This window comes from Talpa europaea, assembly GCF_964194135.1.
Source record: "Talpa europaea genome assembly, chromosome: 11".
NCBI classification, from domain to species: domain Eukaryota; kingdom Metazoa; phylum Chordata; class Mammalia; order Eulipotyphla; family Talpidae; genus Talpa; species Talpa europaea.
Window position 1 is genome coordinate 98702518 of NC_140078.1, and position 23058 is coordinate 98725575.

The 23058-nt window shown below is 47.6% G+C and overlaps 1 protein-coding gene across 6 annotated transcripts; it reads left to right on the plus strand.

Moving 5' to 3' along the window:
• Positions 1-1929: 1929 nt before the first annotated feature.
• RAF1 (Raf-1 proto-oncogene, serine/threonine kinase) lies at positions 1930-22381 on the plus strand (the record flags this gene model as incomplete). 6 transcript variants are annotated; one of them, XM_084247222.1, is made up of 17 exons in its annotated part: positions 1933-2139; positions 6109-6221; positions 8062-8164; positions 8467-8624; positions 10089-10187; positions 11963-12116; positions 12685-12744; positions 15096-15123; positions 15231-15358; positions 15612-15729; positions 18182-18266; positions 18845-19021; positions 20246-20292; positions 21280-21398; positions 21700-21831; positions 21961-22095; positions 22238-22381. In XM_084247222.1, the coding sequence occupies 17 exons, from the start codon at positions 1933-1935 to the stop codon at positions 22379-22381; spliced, it is 2007 nt and encodes a 668-aa protein (XP_084103348.1). The 6 variants fall into 6 exon arrangements, with proteins under 6 accessions (XP_084103353.1, XP_084103348.1, XP_084103349.1 ...); XM_084247227.1 differs by lacking the exon at positions 12685-12744 and having other exon boundaries at positions 1930-2139; XM_084247224.1 differs by lacking the exon at positions 6109-6221 and having other exon boundaries at positions 2063-2139.
• Between the last annotated feature and the right edge of the window lie 677 nt (positions 22382-23058).

Below are 23058 nucleotides of genomic sequence, written 5' to 3' on the forward strand. Positions count from 1 at the left end.
CCTCAGATAGTAGTGATGGATGTTTTCAGTTTTAAACCTGATATTAAAAATAGTGTTTTAAATTTGCATTTCTCTATACACTGATGTGCTTATGATCTTTGTCTTTCTATTTTGTGTGTTTAATTCCATGTTTGTTTTTTTTTTTTTTTTTTTTGTGGCACTGTTCATTTTTTCCTAATCATTTTCAGGAGTCTTTGTATATTACAAATAGTAATCCCTTATAGGGAACTATATCTTGTTTTAAATGAAAATTTTTTAACTGTTTTTTAAAATTTATGTAATATCACATATAATTTTCAGCACGTATCACTGAAAATCAGCATGAAGAATGTCCATTGTCGAATGCCCTGTGTCCCCTCCTTTCCCCAGTTCACCCGCTCCCTCTGTCCCTACCTTCTGGTAACCATTCATTAGCCTTACAGTCCAGAAGTTCATTTTTATTTTACATAGTTCATCTGTTTGTTTTCTCTATATAACACAAATGAGTAAAATCATACCGTGTTTGTCTTTTTCTGACTTATTTCATTGAGGTATAATTCCTTCTGGGTCAGTCCCTGTTGTTGCAAGTGGCAGTATTTTATCTTTTATGTGGCTGAATAGTATTCCACCATGCAGGTATACAACCTCTTTATCCGTTCATCAGTTGATGGGCACGTCAGTTTCAGTTCTTGGTTATTGTAAATAGTGCTACAGTAAACATGGAAGTGCGTATTTGTCTTTGAAGTACTTTTTGAGTAAATACCCAGAAGTGGGAAAACTGAATTGTAAGGAATTTCTAAGGATTTATTTTTATTTATGCATACAAGAACTGGATTTTTTGAGGACTCTGCATACTGCTTTCCATAATGGCTGCATCAATTTATAATCCCACCAACAGTGTGTAAGTGTTACCTTCTGTCCACATTCTCTCCAACACTTGTTGTTTCTTGTCTTTTGGATGGTAGCCACTCTCACAGGTGTGAGGTCATGTCTCAGTGTTGTTTTGATTTTCGTTTCTCTAATAATATGATGATGAACATCTTTTCATGTGCCTATTGGCCATCTGTGTATCTTATTTGGAGATGTCTTCATCTGCTTATTTTTTTAAAAGACTGTTTTTTATTGTTTTATGATTTCTCAAATCTATATTTTTGGATATTAGTTTCTTGTTGGATATGCATATATCTTCTCCCATTCAGTAGGATGTCTTTTCATTTTGATGGGACAGAGGCGCAGGGTCTTTTGGCTAGGTTAGCTGGGAATGCATTTCTAGTGAGATTTTTATGTGGAGACTTCAACGATGTGGAGAGCCAGGTTGCTTATTTATGGAGATTTCAGAATATGTTCTTGGGCAAGAAGCAGGATATTTGTGTGACTTAATTTGTTTAAAAATTAAAAAGTGGGTGGGTGGAAGAAGGGATTTAAAATCTTTGGGGTCGTTATGCAAATTAAATGAAATAATTTATATAAAAAGTATCTGTAACATAAATCCTAGCAATTCTAATTTCTTTCCCTTCCGTAAAGACATGAAATTATGGCTAACACTTTTTTCTTCTTGGCATTCGTCAAGTACTAATGTGTTACTCATACTCAAGGGTAGTTGCTCATACTTCTTATACAATACTTGATGAAGAGAAATGTCATTGAAAAAATACTAGACTAGATGTCAGGAGACCTGAGCTGTGTTCCAGATTGCCTGTCAACTGGTGGTATAACCTTTGATCAATCTTTGCTCTCTGGCCCCCATTTTGCTCATTTTTCGGTTGTCTATGAAATATTTTATGGAAATATATGGTCATTTTCTGATTAACTTAATAGAAGGTATAATGAGAAAACCCACACACAATTTTCACAATTACTCTTAATTATGTTGTTGAGTTCATCACCTTTTGTTCTAGAATTGTAATTTTTTTTTCTTTTAAACCAGGTTTAAGTATTGTGTAAGCTGCATCAATGGAGCACATACAGGGGGCCTGGAAGACGCTCAGCAATGGTTTTGGATTCAAAGATGCGGTGTTTGATGGCCCCAGCTGCATTTCACCTACAATCGTGCAGCAGTTTGGCTATCAGCGTCGGGCATCGGATGATGGCAAACTTACAGACTCTTCTAAGACAAACAACACTATCCGTGTTTTCTTACCGAACAAACAAAGAACAGTGGTATGTGAACATTCCTCTCAGAAAATCTAGCTGTCCATCTGCATGTAGAGAACATGGATATGACCCATCTTACAGACAGGCAAAATCTTCACTGTCGTTTAAGAAATGTCTTTATTACTTGACTTTCCAGTAATTCCTTCCAGGCCTGCTGCGTCCCTGTCCCCCCACCTCTTTGCTTTCCTTTTATTATTATTATTCTTGCCTGGAATGTTGTCTTTTCTGTCACTTCAAACAAAAGTACATTCTTATGGGGGTATAGTTCAAAAGCATTTTTTTTAAAAGCTCCCTTAGCCCTTTTATAATTTAAAAAAGAAAGAAAGAAAAACAATTTTCTTGAAATCAAAATGTTCAATTAATTTCTTGTGGATACTCAATCAAATATAGAGAAGAAAATAAAATTACATATAAGAATATTCTGGTGTATTTCACAGGCCCCTTGCGAAGCTGGAGGGAATTCACAGACCACAGCGTTGGCTTCCTTTCAGGGCCCTGGAACCAGCCAGTTATTTCCTCATAGTTTATTTTTGTAGTACCAGTGACAGATTCATGTTGACGTCATGGCAGAACACTGCCCCTCGTTTTCTAACACAAAAGCCCCAACTTTTCTAAGAAATTTCTGCTCAAAAAGGTTTTCTACTGCCCTGAATAAAAACTCACCTGTTTGAAATAGAAAAGTGAAGTTGTGCTAATTTTGCTTGGTGGAACATTTGAGAAAATCTTAGTTCAAAACTTCTTTGTCTCCTTTTTCTCACCCTCAACATTCTTTGTGTAAAATCGATGTGTTTATTCTGTCCACCAGAGTGAGGCACAGTTCTGAGGTTGGTTAAGGCCGGTCTGGAGTTTTTTCTCAGTTGGTTTTTAACGAATCTCCTCAGTTTTCTTTATGCTTCTCTTGTGGAGCTAAGAAGCCCCCCAGTTGCAGTGCTGTACGTTTTGAAGTAAAGGCAAAAATTCAAAAGGCAAATATAATTAGTAACACTTTCCTGTAGTTCAACATGTTTCATTTGCAGAATGCTCCTTACCTACCTTTTCTCATTAATTTTCTTTCTGATAGTAAATGAAGCGCGCAGGTGGGAAGTGTGAGTGTGGTGGGAAGCTGAAGACTCAGCAGGTGCTGTCTCTGGGTGTTACTGAGGCTCTCCGCTCCATCCCCATCTACTACCAGTTTGCCCGGAGGACTGGGAGAAGTAGTTTGGCTTAGTGACTGTGTGCAGGAACCTTGAAGACAGCCAGGCTCAAATTTAAAGCCCTATTTTGCCTTTTATAAGCTGTATCATCTAGACACGTTGCATAATATTTTGATCTTTAAGAAGGGAGTCTCATGCCGAATACAGTGACCAAGTGACTAATTCCTAAGTTGTATGTATGTAGCTGTGATTATTTTTCTGTATTTGTCTAGTCCTTGACACCTTTCATTTCAGCATGGCGGGTGGTGGTTGGGAACCAGGGAGCTGGAAGCTTGACTTCTACAGTGTAAAGATTCTGGCAGAGTTGGTCCTGTTTTTTGGTGAGAACTAGCTGTTTTCACCAGGTACCCAGCTGCAGAGGAGCACTGCAGGAGGGCGGAGAGTCCCCTGTGGCCAGCACTGTCAGCTGTTTCTGCCCCGGGTCACTTCACTGCTGTGACTGGAGTAACTTTCATTGTCCTCAGTGGGCTCCAGAGACTCATCACATTTCACGGTATATCCATTGGGAAGCTGTAAAGAGGAGAATGACAGAGGGAATAGGATGTGGGTATGATTTAAAAAATTGTAGAAGGAATAATTAGTAGTTTTTATTTTTGCAGATCAAAGACAGGGTGTATCTTTTTTTTTTTTTTTTTTTTTTTAATTGCGGTAGCACTGGCTTCCTACACTGTTTACGGCTCGCATCTCCTCAGGTGTGTGCCGCCGTGCCAGAGCCTTCCAGTTGCCCTTACCCCAGGCCGCTGAGCTCCCTCCCTGCTTTGTTGCCACCCCCACCTTCCTTCTGATTCTTCCTTCTGATTCATGGTTCAGTTTTGTCAGTTCCCTGTTTTCTTTCTCTGTATTCCACTTAGGAGTGAAATCATCTGGTATTTCTTTCTCCTTCTGAACTTAGCATCGTCCCCTGAAGCTTAATCCTCGTCACAAATGGCAGGAGTTCATTTTTTTACAATAGCTGAGTAGTAGTCCAGTGTGACCGTGTACCACATCTTCTTAGTCCGCTCCTCTGTCTGGGTCTTGGGTTAATCAGTAGTTAAAAATTTTTTTGTTAACTTGTTTTGTAAGCATACTCTGTGACTGAGTGCTGCTGCCCAGGGTGATGCCTCGATGAGTGAGTGGCCCATAGCTGAGGACTGTTCGTTACTACCAGAATCAGCTGACAAGCAGGTTAAATGCAGATTCTTGGGCTTCATCCCAGAGTGATGAAACAGACTCTACGTGTGGGAGGGGAATGAGGCTGGGAATTTATATATTTTCATAAACTCGTTGGATGATTCAAATCCAGCCACACTTGGGAGCCACACTAGAGGAAGTAAGTGACTCTCTGACTCTTAGGGTTGGTGACTTCCAGTGAAGATCAGTGATTTCATACAGGGAGAACTTTACAGTTTTCAGAGGGGGGTATGTGTGGGTGTGTTCCTCTTTGTTGTCCTCGGTGTCTTGTCTTCACAGTTCAGACCGTACAGCTCATTTTGTGTTGTTTCTGAGGAACTGGAAGTTAGTGGGAAACCTTTAAAATAAACTTGCTAATGGAACATTTTGAGTTATACTTAGAGATATTTCAAACCTTTAAATTGGATACAAATATATGCTCATGCCCTCTGGGGAGGGGCGGGGTGGCTGTTGTCAGCTGTTAAACTCTCACCTGGGAGGCTCACCAGCGCCACACGTCTATGCTCTGCTCTCCTTGCTGTCCATGTGGACGCTAGTGGCTTCCTTTTGATTAGCTTTATTGGCTTTAAAATTCAATAGCTAGGGTTTAAAAATCAAATCTCTTCAGATCTTAGTGGAGGTTTTTACATAGCTGCCATTATTTGCACCCTAGGCACTCACAGTGCCTGCTGGCCTCTGAGTGCTTGCCTGCCTTTTGTGCCTTTCCGGCACATGGGAATGTGGAGGGTGTAAACTGCTGAGACAACCTGCAGTGTTGGTGTGCCTGTGGGGAGGAACGGGCAGTGGTGCTTGTCTTCATTGCAAGCAGAAGCACTGGTCTTTCCGTTTCTATTTTCCTTCAGTGGTGTAAAGCGCTTATGACAAGGAATATTTGTTAGGAAAGTCAGCTGGTTGAAATACAGATTTTTTTTTTTAAAGATTTATTTATACAAGAACTGGGGTACAGGCCAGATATGTGGGGGTGAGAGGATTCATCAGAGACAGAGTAGGGAGCAGAACAGGCAGATGTACTGAAATACACTGCTGAGGGGAGCAGTAGGCAAGTCAGGAGAGGTCTGCTGCGCCATGTGGGTAGCTCCCTTGCCTGGCCAGGATCGAACCCTCATTGCAGAGGCTGCAGACAGCTTCATAGCGCCGTGCTCAACTCACTGCGCCACCGGGGAGGCCCAAAATACAGATTTTGATCTGAAGAACTCATGTTTGTTTTTAGATCAGATTGTCTTATTTTTTTTTTTCCGGTGGATGTTCATGCTCCCATGTACATTTCAGTGAGTCAGACAAGTGAGAGCTGTTTTATCTCCTACCTGCTTTCCTCATGGTCCTGTCTATCTCTTCACACTCATAAGACACCTAGAAACATGTAATATATAGTTTTCCCTACCCTTTAAACAATCTTGCTCTTTGTATCATTCTGAAAAATATTTCCCCCCAACATCATAGACCCACCCCCGCCCCCGCCCAGGGTGCCTTAACGCACTCTGCAACATTAGGTTGTCTCTGCTCTGTGTTTACCTCTGTCATAAGTCTTCTACAAGGTCCCTTTGTTTCTCTGCTCACCTTTCTAAGGGGTGTGCAGCCTGAGTTGGTCTCAAAGATGATCCTTTGTTTGTAGGTCAATGTGCGAAATGGAATGAGCTTGCATGACTGCCTTATGAAAGCACTCAAAGTGAGGGGCCTGCAACCTGAGTGCTGCGCGGTGTTCAGACTCCTCCACGAACAAAAAGGGTAAGAGATCAGACGTCACTCAGCTGCTGCTTTGTGCAAGTCTTCTAGCTCAAATAACGCCTTCCATTTTAAAAATGTGTGCTAACTTCCTACAGAACACTGTATATTTATATACCTTTGTTTATAAAGAATACTGAAAACTTGAAATTAACGATTGAAGAGTATCTTGAAAAATGAAATACATGTTAGGCGTTGATTGTGTTTCCATAGAGGAAATAGCAGTGTCTGATGTTGCGTGTCTTGAGAACAAAGACTTTTGTTTGCTCTGATGCAGTGTGCAGAGCGGTGCTGGGAAACTGCCTGCATGAAAAAGACTAGCCGCCCGTGAGCGGCTGTTTTGTCACCCACTCATTTTTATTTACCTAACACCAAATCTCTGCAGTTTGATAGACACAGGGCTAAAAAGATGGAGGGTGATTTCCGCTTCAAGGAAGAGCTATGGTTCACCTTATTTCTGATAGTAGTGGCAAGATCGAGGGATCCTCTCAAAGACTAGGAGCAGTACTCCCCAGGGTCCGGTGTCTTTACCCGTTTTCCACTATTACCCTCACCCCGTCCCTCCCCCCAGTCTGGGAAAAGAACCTTAATTTTACCCCTTCTCGAAAGTGTTAATGGCTTTTATTGATCTTCAGCTTGCATTTTTTTTGTTTCAAGGTGTCATCTTAGTTTTCGAGAAAGAGTATTCTAGGGAATGAGTCTGCTCCAAAGGGTGAGCGTTGATTCCTCTATTTATTTTATCCCTCTCAGCTTGGGAGGCAGATTGTTGAAGTGCAGGTCTTTGACACAGATGCAAGTTTTATCTGGGCTTCGCCTCAGGGCAGTCCCCAGGCCTGCCTGCAGTGCTCCTGAAAGACAAGAGGCATCCTGACACAGGGAGGGGTTTCTCCATTCTCATCCAAGGTGGCACTGATTTGAAGCTGCCCTAGGTTCTGTCTTGGACAGACGGCATCCAAAGACTGATCAGAAAACAGACTGCTCTCCTCGCCATCAGGACAGAACAGGACTCTGTAGTGATGGGGGTTTTCCCAGGGAATTATATTAAGGGATGGATTATTTATTGTTGGATAACCAGAAAAATGGCTGGAATCAGCTTCTCACAGATGATGGGGGAATGTTGAGTATTGCTATATATGTTTTTCTCTCCCTGTCTGAGAATATTCTACTTTCAGAAGACAGGCCAGATTAATTAGACAAGACACGAGAAGGGAATTGGGCATTACTTTTTCACTTATATGTCCTGTTTTTTTTTAATCTTGATTAGGCACAGAAAATAAATTTTAAGACTATTAAGACTCAGTAACTTTTAAGACATTTGTCTTACATCAAACTATATTTATACAGACTCTGCATATTTTACAGACTCGAGTGTTAATATTAAAGTGCATTTCCTTTGTGCTTCCTTGGTACACATCTTCTAGATGGACGTAGGCAAGTGAAGATTAAATGTTGCTGCTGTATCCATGTTTATCACCCTTTTTATAGGATTTTAATGTCAAAGTCCAGTTTATTACATGTTTACTGTGAGATTGTTATACCTCATTGTTAAAAGAAAATCTTATTCCAAGAGCACAAACTTTGGAGTCCAACAGACTTGGAGTCCGGCGTAGCCCTCACACTTGTGGGGACAGGGACCAAGACGCCTGCTCAGAGCCACAGTTCTCAGATAATAAGATTGAGGATAATAATACCTACTTTGCAGATTTGTTGTATGAATTAGATGAAGTTAGTGTGTGGGATTAAAGTTTTATGTGTATGTAGGAGGAGATGAGTGATAGCTAATGCATGCTTACTTCGTTTAGATATTTCCCTTTCATACTGTCTTTTTAAAATTTCCCTTTAGTAAAAAAGCACGATTAGATTGGAATACTGATGCAGCCTCACTGATTGGAGAAGAGCTTCAAGTAGATTTCCTGGATCATGTCCCGCTCACAACACACAACTTTGTAAGTGGCGGACCTCTTCTCTCTTTGTCGCATGTGGACTTTAACTGACATAATAGGAATTTCTCAGAAGTAACACACATACATTTTGTTGACTAGTTTGAAGCTCTAGTTATGCCACTTTTTATGGTAAGGCCACTTAGTTTTCATTAGTCACAGATACACTGTAATTTCCAACGAATTTTACAAATATTGGAAGTGTGATTCCTCATTCTGTGAAATCTTCTGAGGGTCAAGAATTGTTTTGTCTTTTGTTAGCTTTCATTTATTAAGCCAAATTTACACCTTGTGTTCTTGTTCTCCAGGCGCGGAAGACTTTCCTGAAGCTTGCCTTCTGTGACATCTGTCAGAAGTTCCTGCTAAATGGATTTCGATGTCAGACTTGTGGCTACAAATTTCACGAGCATTGTAGCACCAAAGTACCTACTATGTGTGTGGACTGGAGTAACATCAGACAACTCTTGTAAGGCTGTTACTCTTTTTTCAAAGAATATAAGAGGGCAGAAAAGTGTGAACTCTTGAAGTTGCTTGTTGTTTGTTTGGCCGACAAGTCAGGGATCTAGACTTACAGACTGAATTGTGGTTTGGAAACCATCTACTTTAGAAACATGACAGTTCTAAGTGTTACCTCTTTAAAACAAGCAGGTGGGACTGTAATCTGTCATGTTGAGACTGATGTGCTGTGGTTCAGGAAGGGAAAGAAAACGACATGAAGCAAAAAGATCTTTGACTTTTACCAGTTTCAGCTTTTAGGTTCTTAGTCTTAGAGAGACTACTGTGTATTATTAAATACGCTGAACAGATTTCGCGACAGTGAGGACAGGTAGAACGTATGGTTAGTACTATTTTCTTCACCTAGCACTGGAGAAAACATTAGACTTAAAATGGCTTGAATGGCTCATCTTGCAAGAGAGTCGTATCTGTTAGGAGACAAACTAGGGACCAAAATATATTTCATGTAGACAGAATATTGTTCGGTAAGGCTTAAATTAAAAGTATACGTTCTAAGTGTCTTTTAAAATCTACTAACAGGGCCTCCCCTGGTGGCGCAGCAGTTGAGCGCTGGGCGCGAGGCTGCCCGCAGCCTCTGCAGCGCCAGTTCGTTCCCCGGCCGCCAGCGAGGGTCTCACAAAAAAATAAAAATAAAAAATTAAAACTACTAACAGTATATGAAATCAGAATTGAAGTTTTAGTCTTCTTTTGTGGGTCCTTGAAAAACTCGGGGAGAGCTGTCATTAAACCATGGCGGGGACCTGTCTTGCTTTCAGGGTAGTCTTGTGTCTTTTGCACAAAGAGCTTGTGTAGCGGAAGCGGCACAAGCTTTGGAGTTCAGGAGACATTGTCAGAACCTCAGTGTTGTCATTGACTGGCTGTAACCACTTCTGAGCCTCTGTTCACTTACCTGAATAAAGGGGGGCGGGGGCACGGTTGCCTTCCTTGCAGCCTGCTCGCGAGGAAGGCAGACCATGTGAAATGACTGAGTACAAGTACTCGCCCCATGAGACGAAGATGCCCGGTGAACCTCAGTGTCGCTTTGACCTACGACTTTTGGTGCCGAGTAGGACTTAGTCTTCATATTTCAGTCTTCTGTGTGTTTCCAAAATACAGTTTCCGGAAAAGATGTATGGGATTTAGGTCACAAAGTGCCTACTGTAGCTTTCAAAACCCTTACTTTGGTATAGCCGGACAGTGGTCCCGGGTCTCCGAGAATCGCACACTAGAGCGGTGTGTGCTTTGGCGGCTCAGTAGTGCTCGCCTCTGCGGTCGTTCAGACCCAGTCCTGCGGCTTGGTGTGGCCTCTGGCCCTGGGCAGCCTTTGTGCGACGAGGGAAAGTTCACTTTGAGTAGCTGTGAGTTTGTGAAGCAAGGCAGGTTGACTCTAAAAGTACTTCAAGTCTGTAAACTGGTTTTCTCTGATTTCATTTAGATTGTTCCCTAATTCCACCGTTGGTGAGAGTGGGGTCCCAGCTCTACCCTCTTTGACAATGCGTCGGATGCGAGAGTCTGTTTCCCGGATGCCTGTTAGGTAATCTTCTCACCCACAGCTTTTCTTTTGGGCGATTGTATTGTGGCAGGTGGGGCTGAGAGCATCTGAACAGAAAACACGAGCGTTCCTTCGCAGTTCCTCCTGTCTCTGCGAGCGCTGAGCTGCTTCTGAGGAACTTAATTAGTCAGAACAAAATGTGAACTTTCTCTTTGTGGTTTGCAGTTTTTACCTTCGGGAAGGTGAATCTTGACTACAGTTTCTTCTGTTATCATAATTCCCTTAATATCTTCACATATTAAAGAGCTTGAGATTTTTGCCTTCTGAGTGTGTGGTAAGTTGAGCCTCAGGGAAGGGGTCTAAAACTATGTACAGTAATTCAATAAAAATAAAACCCTCAACTTTGAAATGCCTGTGGCCTTCCATTGCTAAAGCCATGTTGTCTAGTAGACTATTAGTAAAATAAATAAATAAATAAGATTTTAATATAATTATCCTTTCCAGTGTGCCTGTGACTTTACACATTACTTGTCTTTGCTCTGTTTTTTAACTTTAAAATCAGAGATTTGTTGAGTTCATGTCTCATCTCACTTTATTACACATGAATTTGGAACCTAAAATAAAATTTGTATCTTTGTTCGAAGTATATAACTATGTATATGTAATTGTATATTATTTACTGGCCTTTGTAAAATTGCTAAAATCAGTCTATCTCAGGACAAAGACTTTGTATTGAAATGATACCTTGGTTATTTTGCTTGCTAACTAGAAAAGCAAATATGACCCAAATTTGTATTTTTTTCTGAGTATTTCATGGAGGAAGCCTGGCCTCTGAAGGCATATATGTTGTTACCTGCGAGGGCAATTTTTCATGGCACTAGAGCCCTTTCTCTTAGAAAAACTCGTCTTTTATCTCTTGAATTCATACTTGAATCTGAACAAAACTCAAATTAATCTTTTTTTTTTTCCCAAATTAATCTTTAAATCATATAAGGACACCTTAGGCTTCATGCATGGCATGTTCTTAAGTTTGGTTGGTGAATGACATAGGCTGAAAGAGGCCAGTGGTTAGTTTTAGGTAGATATTGCAAATAAACTGAAGTCGTATTCATTGGCTTTAAGCTGTTATGGGGGCGAAGAGGCACGGCGCATGGAGCACTGGCCTTTCACGGACGTGCTCAGCAGGTCTAACTATGTTTAAAAAGTTTCTATTCTCTGAACTGAGCAAGTTCCAACTAGTTTAATAGGTAGTGGTGTGGTTGGCAAATGCTAATATGTTCTCTTCTAGAGATGGTCTGAATTTTTGGAGTCTTGAAGAAAACTTATATGCCCTTATGTGAATTCCAAGCACAATGTAATTATTTCCTTTTCAAAAATACATATACACAAGCACCAAGCAAAAGAGAATTCTTCCAGAAGTTAAACAGTACAGATAGGGTTTACCACTGAGTATCCTTTTTTTTTTTTTAAAGATTTATTTATTTATGCATAGAAGGACTGGGGTACAGGCCAGAGGTGCGGGGTTGGGGGGCGGTGAGAGGATCTACCAGAGACAGAGTGGGGAACAGAACAGGCAGACTGACTGAAATCCACTGCTGAGGGGAGCAGCAGGAGAAACAGGAGAGGTCTCCTGCGCCATGAGGGTAGCTCCCTGGCCGGGGATCGAACTGCAGTGGATGTTAATGCTTGGCAGCTCTGTCTTCCACACCTACGCCACCAGGGAGGCCCCACCGCTGAGTAGCTTAATGAAGCAGGCAGTGGGACCAGTAGGACTGCAGGAGTGTCCCTCACGGAATCTTTTCCTTCTCCTTGCCTAGTTCCCAGCACAGATACTCCACACCCCACGCCTTCACGTTCAGCGCCTCCAGCCCGTCTTCTGAAGGGTCTCTCTCCCAGAGGCAGAGGTCCACGTCCACGCCTAATGTCCACATGGTCAGCACCACTATGCCTGTGGACAGCAGGATGATCGAGGTAATAGGCCCGAGGGAGGTGGAATCAGCCGGTCTTTGCGGGAGGGCTGACTGCCGTGTCAGAGAATTTTGGGTTTCCTGATGAGAAATGTGCCGCTCGTTCTCAGGTCCCTGAACTTTGTGAATGTTCTTTTTTTTACCCACTGCATCTGGCTAAATACAGTCCACTTGGCATCACCATTCAAGTGGAGAGCTAACTTTTCCTCAAGAAGTGTGGACACTGGAACTCTATTCCGTGTCAAATTCGATAAAATTTCAGTGAGCTAGTGAATAAGAATACATAAAGGATACTTTCATCGTGGCGTGGGGAAGAAGATAAGGATGGGGAACTACAGATTCTCTGAAAGACTTTAAGCGATTTTATAGAAAGGAAAGGATTGTAATGAAGCAGGTATTTAGGGGAGCTGTGCAGTGCCCAGAGCTAGTGTTTCCAAACTGCCTTTTCTTGGCTTTTTGGTATGTTCTGTTTGTTTGTTTTGCTTTCTAGTTCATCTTTAATAACAACTGAATACACTTAAAATACTTCCTTTGTTCTTTATTCTTCTTTATTTCTCATTGCTTTGGACTAGAATAACAGCCTGAATGCTTCTCCCAGGGCGTGGTCCAGACGATTTTGTTTGAGGGGAAGAGTAGGTATTTTTTTCATGCCTTTGCTTTCTTGTAAATTAGCAGGATTGCTGAGACTGTCAGAGAGTAGACTCAAAAATGAAAGAACTGCTAAGTTAAATTTTACATTTCTTAGACTTGTTTTCATGTTTGGCAGCAGAGTGCACAGGAGTAAAAAAAAAAAAAAAAAATAACAACCCAAACTGTGTATTGCGGGTAGGTGAAGTTTCTCAAGTGAAATTTTTGAGGCCAAGAACATTAAAATTTAAAATCTCATTTCCAATCAAAGATGAGTGCTAGATTTACTTAGCTGGTGCATACAGCATCACTTCTAGTTATAGACCTCATTTAAAAACCAAATGTGTCATTTTTGTTGCTGCCCTGAAAATCTTGTTACAAGCTTATCAAAGACAGCTGTGCTTTCTGTATGTCATGAATTGTTGGAAAACCTCAGGGACACCGCCACTTCAGGCGCAGCCTACCTCACTCGGGCCTCAAATCACTTTGCACAAATGTCCTACCAGTCAGAGGTAGGAGGGGCTCAGCAAGTTGACTTTGAATGTGGGGCCTAAGCTGGTCATTCATGGGCACTTTTAGTATCAGGATTATAGAGAGGAGATGGTTTGTGTGTATATGGAATGTAAGCTGCGTTTTATTTTATCATGATTAGCCCTGATGATAAAACAGTAACATATACCAGTTAATTCTGTTAGGATGTAGTCCCCTGTAAACACTCTGATACTTAGGGGAACATTAAAAGTGGAAATTCTTGAAATTTTGTTGTAAAATAAGTAGCACATCAGATCTCTAACTTAGAGGCCGAATGAATTTTGATTCCTGGTTGGTTTGTTTTTTTAATCACATGGGATTCAGCATTTTAAAATATACATTCTTGGCCTTAGTTAAATCATTTGTTGTAGTTCTCTTTTTAATATTTAGACTCCAAGAGGAGTGAAAAATTTCTTTTGGATAAATTAATCCAACGTAGACAGTTAGCCCAGAATAGAATATGAAGTATATAATGGAAAGGGAAGAAAATTGTTGTGACATTAAGAAAAAAATTCTACTGCATGGGAATATAATTCTGGCCAATAATAATACATTGTGCCGTGCTTCGACCAAAACAAGAATAGATTAATTGAATAATCGAGCTACAAGTCTTGAGTATTCTGTTGAAATTCAGATTATTTTTGACCCATGTTTTGCCCATCTGGCAGCCACTTCGTGGCACTGACAAGCATATTCGTGGGCTTCCCAGCTTCCCTGCCATAGGAGCTTCCTCACTGCTAGTGAGGCACGTGTGTTGGGAATCCACGTTCTTAAACCCCTCTCGAAGACTAGACAGATCGGGAACCCTGGAACCAGGCTTTGTTGGTAGACTCAGAAGATGCTTGTGCAGCTGCTGGAGGGAGGAGCAGCTTGGCTTATGATTCTTGTTACTGTTATCGTGCAAAGATGTAGAGTGGGAACATTCCAGTAATAATTATATGAAAAAGTATCTTTACTATGGTCATACCAAAAAAAAAAAAAAAAGCCAAGCATAGGACTCCCAGGAAAATGTCCACACCTTTTTGAGGGTGTGGGGGCCAAGTGATTTTAATATTTATAAGCTCGAAGTGAGGGGTTATGAGAATTTAGGTCTGGTGGAGGCCTCTGTGATTTAAATTTCTCCAGTTCCCACTAAATTCTGAAGGTAGTTTTTGACTCCCCAGATGGGTAGAAAGTAACTCATTTCTGAGCTTGTCCGTAGGCGTGAGGACCATTTTGTGGTTCCCGAGCCCTGGGCAGTGATCTGGGTGATGGTTTCAGGTTCTCTTTCTGCCCCCTGCTGGCGGCGCGGGCCTGGCCTGTGTCTTCACCTGCCTGCTTCGCTTGAGCGACTGGCGGGTTTAGGTCCTTCCGGCTTTCCCTGGTTTCAGGCTCTGAAAATGGACGTGGTCATCAGACCCCCTCTGGGCCAGTGTGCGCTAAGCCTCCAGACGAGTGAGCGCAGGGTGGCCACGACGCCCGGGGCAGGGGTGGTGTCTGGAGGCTCAGCGAGCAGGGCTCCCTGCTCCCCGTCACCGAGCGACTTTGCTCACGTTTCCGAGGGAGTGGCTCTGCTGTGTGCACTGCTTTTTGCTCAGAAAAAGAATGTGGCTTCCACTGTGTGCGCGGCATCACCATCATTCCCGAGGTTTGGTCGCACAGTGGGCGATCCTGGCGACCGACATGGGGTGGATTTAATCAAAGAAAAGTTAGAGTGTATAATTAGACCGTTTGTATTTTAGAGGTTTTATAATCCACTCTGTTCCTGCAAACCTGCTCCCTTTTCCCTTCCCCAGAGAACAGCTTCTCTAGGGTAGAGATTGACCAGCTTCCTTTTCTGTTGCAGGACGCAATTCGAAGTCACAGTGAATCAGGTACTTGTCCAGAGTCATTTAGCAAATAGTAATGGGCTTTTTCTCTTTATGCTGTGTATCTTCTGTTGCTTATCCACGTGTGGATTCTGTTTGTCTCGTCTATTAAGCCTCACCTTCAGCCTTGTCCAGCAGCCCCAACAATCTGAGCCCAACGGGCTGGTCTCAACCCAAAGCCCCCGTGCCGGCACAGAGGGAACGCGCGCCGGGGTCCGGGACCCAGGAGAAGAACAAAATTGTGAGTGTGGCCCACAACACCTGCTGAATCCTAAAGAAAAACACTTGGAAATTAGAAGGCTTTTACTGGGGGGGCGGGTGAGATGCTAGTGAGCACTGACTGTCAGCGCGGGGCTGGGCGCGCGCGGAGACGGGAAGACACAAACTGCAGTTACAGGTAATGGGGGGAGGCGGGCTGGGTTGGTCTCCTGGACACCTGTCAGGCAGACGTGTACGGGTCCGTGGCGTGTAGTCACGAGAGCCACTTGTTTCAGAGGCCTCGTGGACAGAGAGATTCGAGCTATTACTGGGAGATCGAAGCCAGCGAGGTGATGCTCTCCACGCGGATCGGGTCGGGCTCCTTCGGGACTGTGTACAAGGGCAAGTGGCACGGTGAGTTGTCCCCTCCCCGACTGCAGGGCCCAGGGGAGAGTCCAGATTCTCTCTGCAGACGGCCAGGTTTCCTTGGCCTCTGCTTTTCCCTCCTTCCCCCCCAGACCACGGCTTCCTTTCTCGGGGGCCAGCAGGAAAGTCCAGTGCTCCTCGCTCCTCTGGCTTCTGAGACTGTTAACTCAGGAAAAGTCAGAATCTTAAGAGCATCATTTTGTCTACATCCTTAACGCGGTGTCTGTGGAAGGAACCCCGGCCCGGTCCCGTCGCAGCAGTCCTTCGAGTGTTACCTGTAATTGAGGCGCGTGGGTTATTAGAGGCGGCCTCTGGGTTTTGTCAGAAGTTGCACGTTTCGTTACCCAACTTCACTATGAACCGCGCATGGCTGGGCCCTGGCTGGCTGTGGCTGTCTTGGTTTGACTTCAGTCTTCCCGTGGCCACTGGCCGGAGGATTCGGTGCTGTGGGGTGTGCGTGTGGGTCTGGGGAACAGGATTTGGGAAGATGGGAGGGTCTGAAGTGGCTGTGATGGCGGTACGAGCAGGAACTTTCACCCGGAAGAGTCCTGGTCACTGTAACAAAGCGTAGAAGCAGAGGTGGAGGACGTTCAGCTGACGGAGGTCAGAGCCGGTCTGTGAGTGGGGTGTGGCTGCCCGTGGTCCTCGGTCGCACGCTAGGGGGGTGACAGCGGCGAGTTGTGACCGGTGCAGGCTCAGAGGAGAGCTTGGGGCAGGGAAGCGCTCGCAGAGCCAGGCTCGGGAACGGGGGAGGTCCGCAGCAGCTGCCCTTCCTGTTGGCCCATCCAGGGTCTCCCCAAACCTTCCTGAACCCCCTCCCTTTTAAAGCTCTCCCCAGTGCCGGGGGCACCAGCACTGCCATCTTTGTGGCCCTGCCCTCACTCGACTCGACTCGCATCAGGTCAGTTCACCTTTGTAGGGTTTCCTGCCTCTGTCTGCTTCCTGTTCCCACGGTCGCCACTGCTGCTCCTGGCCTGGCCTTCCGATCCTTCAGGAGCCCAGCTCACCCGCAGGCGTTTCTCTCAACGCTCACCTTCTCCCTGGGACACCTGCTCCGGAACAGCCTCCCTCCCCTTTCCTGAGATCTGTTCCTTGACTTCTCCTTCCTTTGTGAGAGATTTACCTGCCCGGCCCCGCCCCCCAGCACTCCCGAGTGGCTCCCTACCACAGAAGGAGCCGTTAGCCAGGCCTAAGTAGACTTTCTACTCAGTCATCAGAACTTGGGTTCGGGTCCCCTGTGGTTTCCCAGTCTGGTCTTCCTGACTGGCGCGCAGCTCTGAGGTAGGGGCCTCTCCCCTAGTCAGCAGTGTCTGCGCAGGCAGCCGCGGGCCCTTGGTGAGCGCATGTGCCGGTGACAGGGATGAGCGCCAGCTTGGGGGCTGCTGTGGAGACTTCAGCTTTACATGATAAAATCAGAGATCCCAGGGCTCCATTTGGGGGTCTGTTACGGCAGCGCTATCAGCTGCTGCTCCCCAAAACTGAAGTGAGGAATGCTCCAACAGAGGCTGCGCGGGGGTCCTCCTGGAGGGAAGGGTCCAAGCGGAAGAACCGCGCCCCCGCCCCCGCCCTGGTGCCCTTCACCTCACTCCTGCCCCACTCCGCTGCCGGCAGTTTCCGTGAGTCCGTTTGCCAGGAGAGCTTGAGGTCCTGATGGGACTTAAGATAGTTTATTAGCAGCCACTCCTGCATGGCCTGTAAGTAATTCTGAAAGTGGCTTCTAAGGTGGTGGCACGTGCACAGTAGACGCGACCCCATTTCTGAAGTTTTGTGCCGAGGCGGGTTTGCCTGTGATTGAGTCCGCAGCAGTGCAGGGCAGCAGCGCAGCGCCTGGAGCCACACTGGGGGCCCAGCCTGGACCAGCGCCTCTGGTGTTTGACTCCGCTGGGGGCTGGTGACTGAAACTCTCTGCTTATTGTTTGTCAAAGCAAGATAATGGTATTTACGTCCTGAGGCAGCGCTGAGGCTCGGGAGTCGCGCCTGCAGACGCGCCCACAGCACCATGGCGCCTTGCGTGGTCTGGTCAGCATCAGGATCGCTTTTGATTGGTTCTGAAAGCAAAGCAGCTTCGTCTCCATGTACAGGGGACCTTGTCAGGTCACCGGGCGGTGGCTGCTGAGTTGAGCACCCGGCACCTGCCAAACACCCTGCGTCCTTGCATGAAACTTCTGGCCCCAGAAGCGCCAGGGCGTGCGGATGGCCCCTCGCAGGCCCCGCCCAGGGGTGCCAGGCTTGACAGAAACACAAACTCAGCCTGTTCGAGCTTGAGGAATAGCATTTTAAGGCTGAGAGCATAACTTAACTTTCTTCAGACACTTAGTTTAGTGGTTTGCTTATTTTTAAACTTCTAGATATGATCGGTGGAATAATGAAAATTTTCCTCAAAAGTAGCGTATCTGAAAAACGAGATCACTCAACTGAGTGTGTATATTCTCCTTTGCAGGAGACGTTGCAGTGAAGATCCTCAAGGTCGTTGACCCGACCCCAGAGCAGTTCCAGGCCTTCAGGAACGAGGTGGCTGTCCTGCGGTGAGTGGGCGCCACGCAGAGGCGCCAGCCCAGAGAACAGTGGCCGAGGGCCTGGGGCAGGGCTGCTGGCTGGGAAGGGCCGCTGAGAGTCCCCTGGGGAGAACCGCCTCTTAGGAGCGCCAGGTTCCCTTCCCGCGTCTGTGCTCGTCAGGCCTCTGGGAAGGCTCCTTTTCGAATCCCCTCGTCCCGTGCCTCAAGGCCCAGGTCACACTAAACTCGACAGCCTCGGTGCTGTTTGCACATTTCAGAGAATTGTTTCATAGCCAGGCTGCTTTATTCTGGACTTCAGGACCTTTGGCTTTCCAATCTGCTAGGAATAAAGAGCTGGATAATGAATTCCAGAATGAGGGGTCCCTTGCGCCCCTGCGGGAAGAACCGTGCGTGTGCACGGATCAGAGTCCTCTGCACAGCACTGGTGTGAACAGAGGCGGCGGACGGGGCTCCTGCCAGCTCAGAGCGCCAGCCGGGCTGTCAGCCGTCTTGTGTTCCATCTGCCGCCCACCCTGACTGAGCCCGGGGCAGTGGGCCTCTGTTGTGCAGCTGTGGGGGTTTCGAGCCTCTCCTCTCTCCCTCCTCAGCAAAACACGACACGTGAACATCCTGCTCTTCATGGGGTACATGACGAAGGACAATCTGGCCATTGTGACCCAGTGGTGCGAGGGCAGCAGCCTCTACAAACACCTACACGTCCAGGAGACCAAGTTTCAGATGTTCCAGCTGATCGACATTGCCCGGCAGACGGCTCAGGGCATGGAGTGAGTAGACGGCCTGGCGGGCCGCGGTGCGGGAAAGTGTAGGCCCAAGCAGCCCCCGGGCCCTGGACTGAAACTGGGATTCACTAGGAAGGGTCCTGTCTGTTCAGGGATTTCTGGGCTAAATTTTGTGCAGCTGAAAAGGAGCCACAGGGGTGTCCGGAGGGGACCCCTAATCAGGAATGAGTGTCAGGTTCCTTGCCCAAGCTGAGGCTGCCCCTCGAGGCTCAGGTTCCTGCTACTGCCCTGAAGTTAGAGCCAGAGAGACGGGCTGGTGGAGGGAAAACACTAAAAAAATGCAAATTACCCAAGGAACCATTTAAACTGCAACAGAAGCAGGATGTTGAGGCTTTAAGAAATAAACATTTTGAAACGGTTGCCACCGTAAAAGGATTCAGCCAGAGGTGCAGAAACAGTGGGGTTGGCATCTTCTGCTCAACCATGGCAGCACCCTCCGGGGGCACCGGATGGGAGACACGCTCTGTGCGCAAGTGTGCTCGCTGCACGCGAGGTCAGACGCCACGTCCAGAGAATGGACGTTCCTTTTGGCGAGGGCGCGGGGCGGTCCTCAAAGCCTGTGTTAGACTCCACCCTCGTGTGTCTGTGCTGACGCTGCATGTGAAAGGTGTTGGGGTGCGCCTGCCTGTGCGCACCCCATGCTCCCCTGGCCCAGGGCTTCAGACTTTTCCTCTAAAGCGCCCCAGTATGGAGGACCAGGAATTCGCACACCCCAGGCAGCAGGAGCTGGGCCCGAGTGTGCACCCAGCTGTTCTGCCTCGGGGTTCACGTGGAGTTTGAGTCTTTACAGCTCAAGGGGTAACTCGTCAGACTTCCTGTAGACGTGCAGATGTGCCGTGAAGCTCATGCTTTTTGTAAGGGCACCATCCAGTGGTTCTGGCTTAGTCAAGTGGCAGTCACCCCCTGACGTGTAGGGCATTTTGCGAGAGAAGTGGGCGGCTCGGCGTCTGGCGTTTGCACCGGGCATGTCTGCTGAGGCGCTCGGGCGGAGCCGGTCTGTGGAGCCGCTCGCCAGCCGGGCCTGGCTTGGCAGCACTGCGTCGGGCATCACAAGTGCTGGGGCCTTATTAATTACCCTTCTGGTAAGTCTTGAGTGAACCAGAGCGGGCCCAGCCCCCCAAGAGACCATATCCCCGGGAGCCAGGCCTTCGGGTGACTTTCTAGCTATGGTTTGAAACTACTTCTAATAGATGTATTTTCCCTTCACAGCTACTTGCATGCAAAGAACATCATCCACAGAGACATGAAATCCAACAGTATCCTTTGCTGGTGGTTTCATTTGATTCGTTTCTTAACTTAGGAAAACCAAGTGTCCTTTCCGGCTCTGAAAATGTGACTTTGGAAATATTTCCAGGAGTTGGGCTGTGGTGAAAGGGGCCTGCTCATCACTGAGCTCTACTGAGCTATTGTCTCTAGTTCTCATTGGCGCGCAGCGGTTATCTGGCCCGCTGGGAGCCAAATGTGGCAAGATTCTCAAATTTACTAAGAATTTTTTTTTTAATGCAGTGTTTTTCAACATCCCTGTTGCAATCCGCCTCCCCCCAAGACTGATGTATTTTTGTGGACGGGGCCTGGATACAGGAACTTTTGCACAGTGCACCCTATTTCACCTGCCTCCTCCCCGGGCCTTTCTCTTTGAAGGGAGCGTGACGACAGGCCCCTGCTGCTTGGCCGGCCGAGGCCAGACGGTGGAGTTGGGGGTGGGATGTGGCCTGTTGAGGTGCAGGTCTCAGGCGTGGTACGCTACCTGGTAGCAGAGGGCTTTGGGCAACACATTCTGCCCTGCAAGCAGACACCAAGGGGCTCAGCAGATCAGGGGCCTCGCCGGCTGGTCGGAAGCGAGACCAGGGAGTCTGAAGGCACTGGGCGCTGCCCGTGCGAGGCCTCTTAGGACAGCGCTGGGTGCCAGGTGAGCAAGCGGCGGGCCGGGCTCAGCTCTGGGGAAGGTAGCCCGTGCTCTTAAGAGTCTTGGGGCTTAAGGCATCTCCATGATACGTGGGGTGGCTACAAGGCCGGGGACCCGGCGTCTCGAAGCAACAGAGGGGTAAACAGGTTTGGTTCGGGGGAAGCCAGTCTGGTGTGCTACACCCCGCCTGCCTCCCAGAGGGGACCCAGCAGCACTTTCTAAAACCCCGGCAAGTCGAGCACAGAGAAGGCTGAGGAGCGCTCCCGTGCCAGCTAAGAATGAGGAGTTTTTCGAGACGGACCGTCCTTTGAAGTCAGAGTCCTTAACAAGCATCGAGATATATTTCTTCATGAAGGCCTGACGGTGAAAATTGGAGATTTTGGCCTGGCGACAGTGAAGTCTCGCTGGAGTGGTTCTCAGCAGGTCGAACAACCCACCGGCTCTATCCTGTGGATGGTGAGGAGGCTGGGTTCCCACGGGCCTGCGCCCAAACTCAAAGCATTCCTGTGCGTCTCCCCGAAGTCCGGGTCAGCACAGACACACCCCTAGGATCACTCTGGGGCGGATCTGGGTTTCCTGGGGAAAGCTGGCATCAGAGCCACGCTGCGCAGACTTACGTGGGCGATGCACTGGCCCCTGGAGACTGGCCCCTTGAGCTCTTGGAGCCTGAGGCAGCGCCCTTTAGGGCCGAGCCAGGAAGGGGCAGAGGAAAGGGCCTGCCCACAGGGGAGCGACCACCTGCACTTTGTCCCCGTAGGCCCCAGAGGTGATCCGAATGCAGGATAACAACCCGTTCAGCTTCCAGTCCGACGTCTACTCCTACGGCATCGTGTTATACGAGCTCATGACGGGGGAGCTTCCCTACTCCCACATCAACAACCGAGATCAGGTACGTGCCCGGGGCAGAAGCTGCTCCCTCACCGCGGCCCCCCTGGCAGCCCGCCTGGCAAGCAGCGAGAGGGTGGGACGCTGTCACTTTCACTGTCTCCACCCGCCCCTCCCCGCCTGTTTCCCTTAGATCATCTTCATGGTGGGCCGAGGCTACGCCTCCCCGGATCTCAGCAAGCTCTACAAGAACTGCCCCAAGGCCATGAAGAGGCTGGTCGCTGACTGCGTGAAGAAAGTGAAGGAAGAGAGGCCTCTTTTTCCTCAGGTAAGACCAGCTCAGGAGTGCTGCGGCCCGGTGAGCAGGACTTCCTGAGTGCGAGGGAGGGGCTGGTGTCCTCCCCAGGGTGAAGGCTGCCGACACCGAACACCGAGCCCGGCGAAGACATACTTCTGTGACCTCGTTTCAGATCCTGTCTTCCATCGAGCTGCTCCAGCACTCTCTGCCGAAGATCAACCGGAGCGCTTCTGAGCCATCCCTGCACCGGGCGGCCCACACAGAGGACATCAACGCCTGCACGCTGACCACGTCCCCCAGACTGCCTGTCTTCTAGCTGACCGTGCACTGGCACTCGGGCCACCGGGGAGGAAAGGATGTCTGCGGGCACCGCTTTCCTGCTCCCCCGCTGCGGGGACAGAGAGCTCGTTTTCAGAGAAGCTGCTGCTAAGGACCTTCTGACTACTCACAGGGCCTTAACTTCACGTTGCCTTCTTCGACCCTGTCCGGCCCTGGGGAAGGAAGCCATTCACGACGCTGGTTTGCCCTGCTCCCTTCCTGCCTCCCCCACGCTCGTGAGCCAGGCCTTCTCCAGATGCACCGGTGATGGCCGACGGCAGCCCAGGGCTGACGGCAGCCCATGACGTGGGGCCCCAGCTGCTGGCCGTGTGAGTATTTTTAGGGCAAGAGAAAGCACTCGGGGGAGAAGAATGCAGCAGGCAAACCAGCCCTGACGTGGGGACATGGGTTTTGAAAATGGGCCCCTGTGAGGCCTGCTCGTCCCAGGAGGGACTTTGTTCGGGGCGAGCGGTGTGGGCCGGACAGGTGTTTTGCACAGGACACACCAACAGCCCGGGACTGTCAAGACTGACCGCCTGAAGGAGCTGCTTTGGCACCTGGACTTGGGCTTCGGGGGCACTTCCCTTCCTCAGAGGTCTCTCCCGGCCACTGGGATGGCTTCCTAGGAGCTGCTTGGCCTGCCCCGCCTACTCCCCCCGCAGGGAGCAGTCTTCC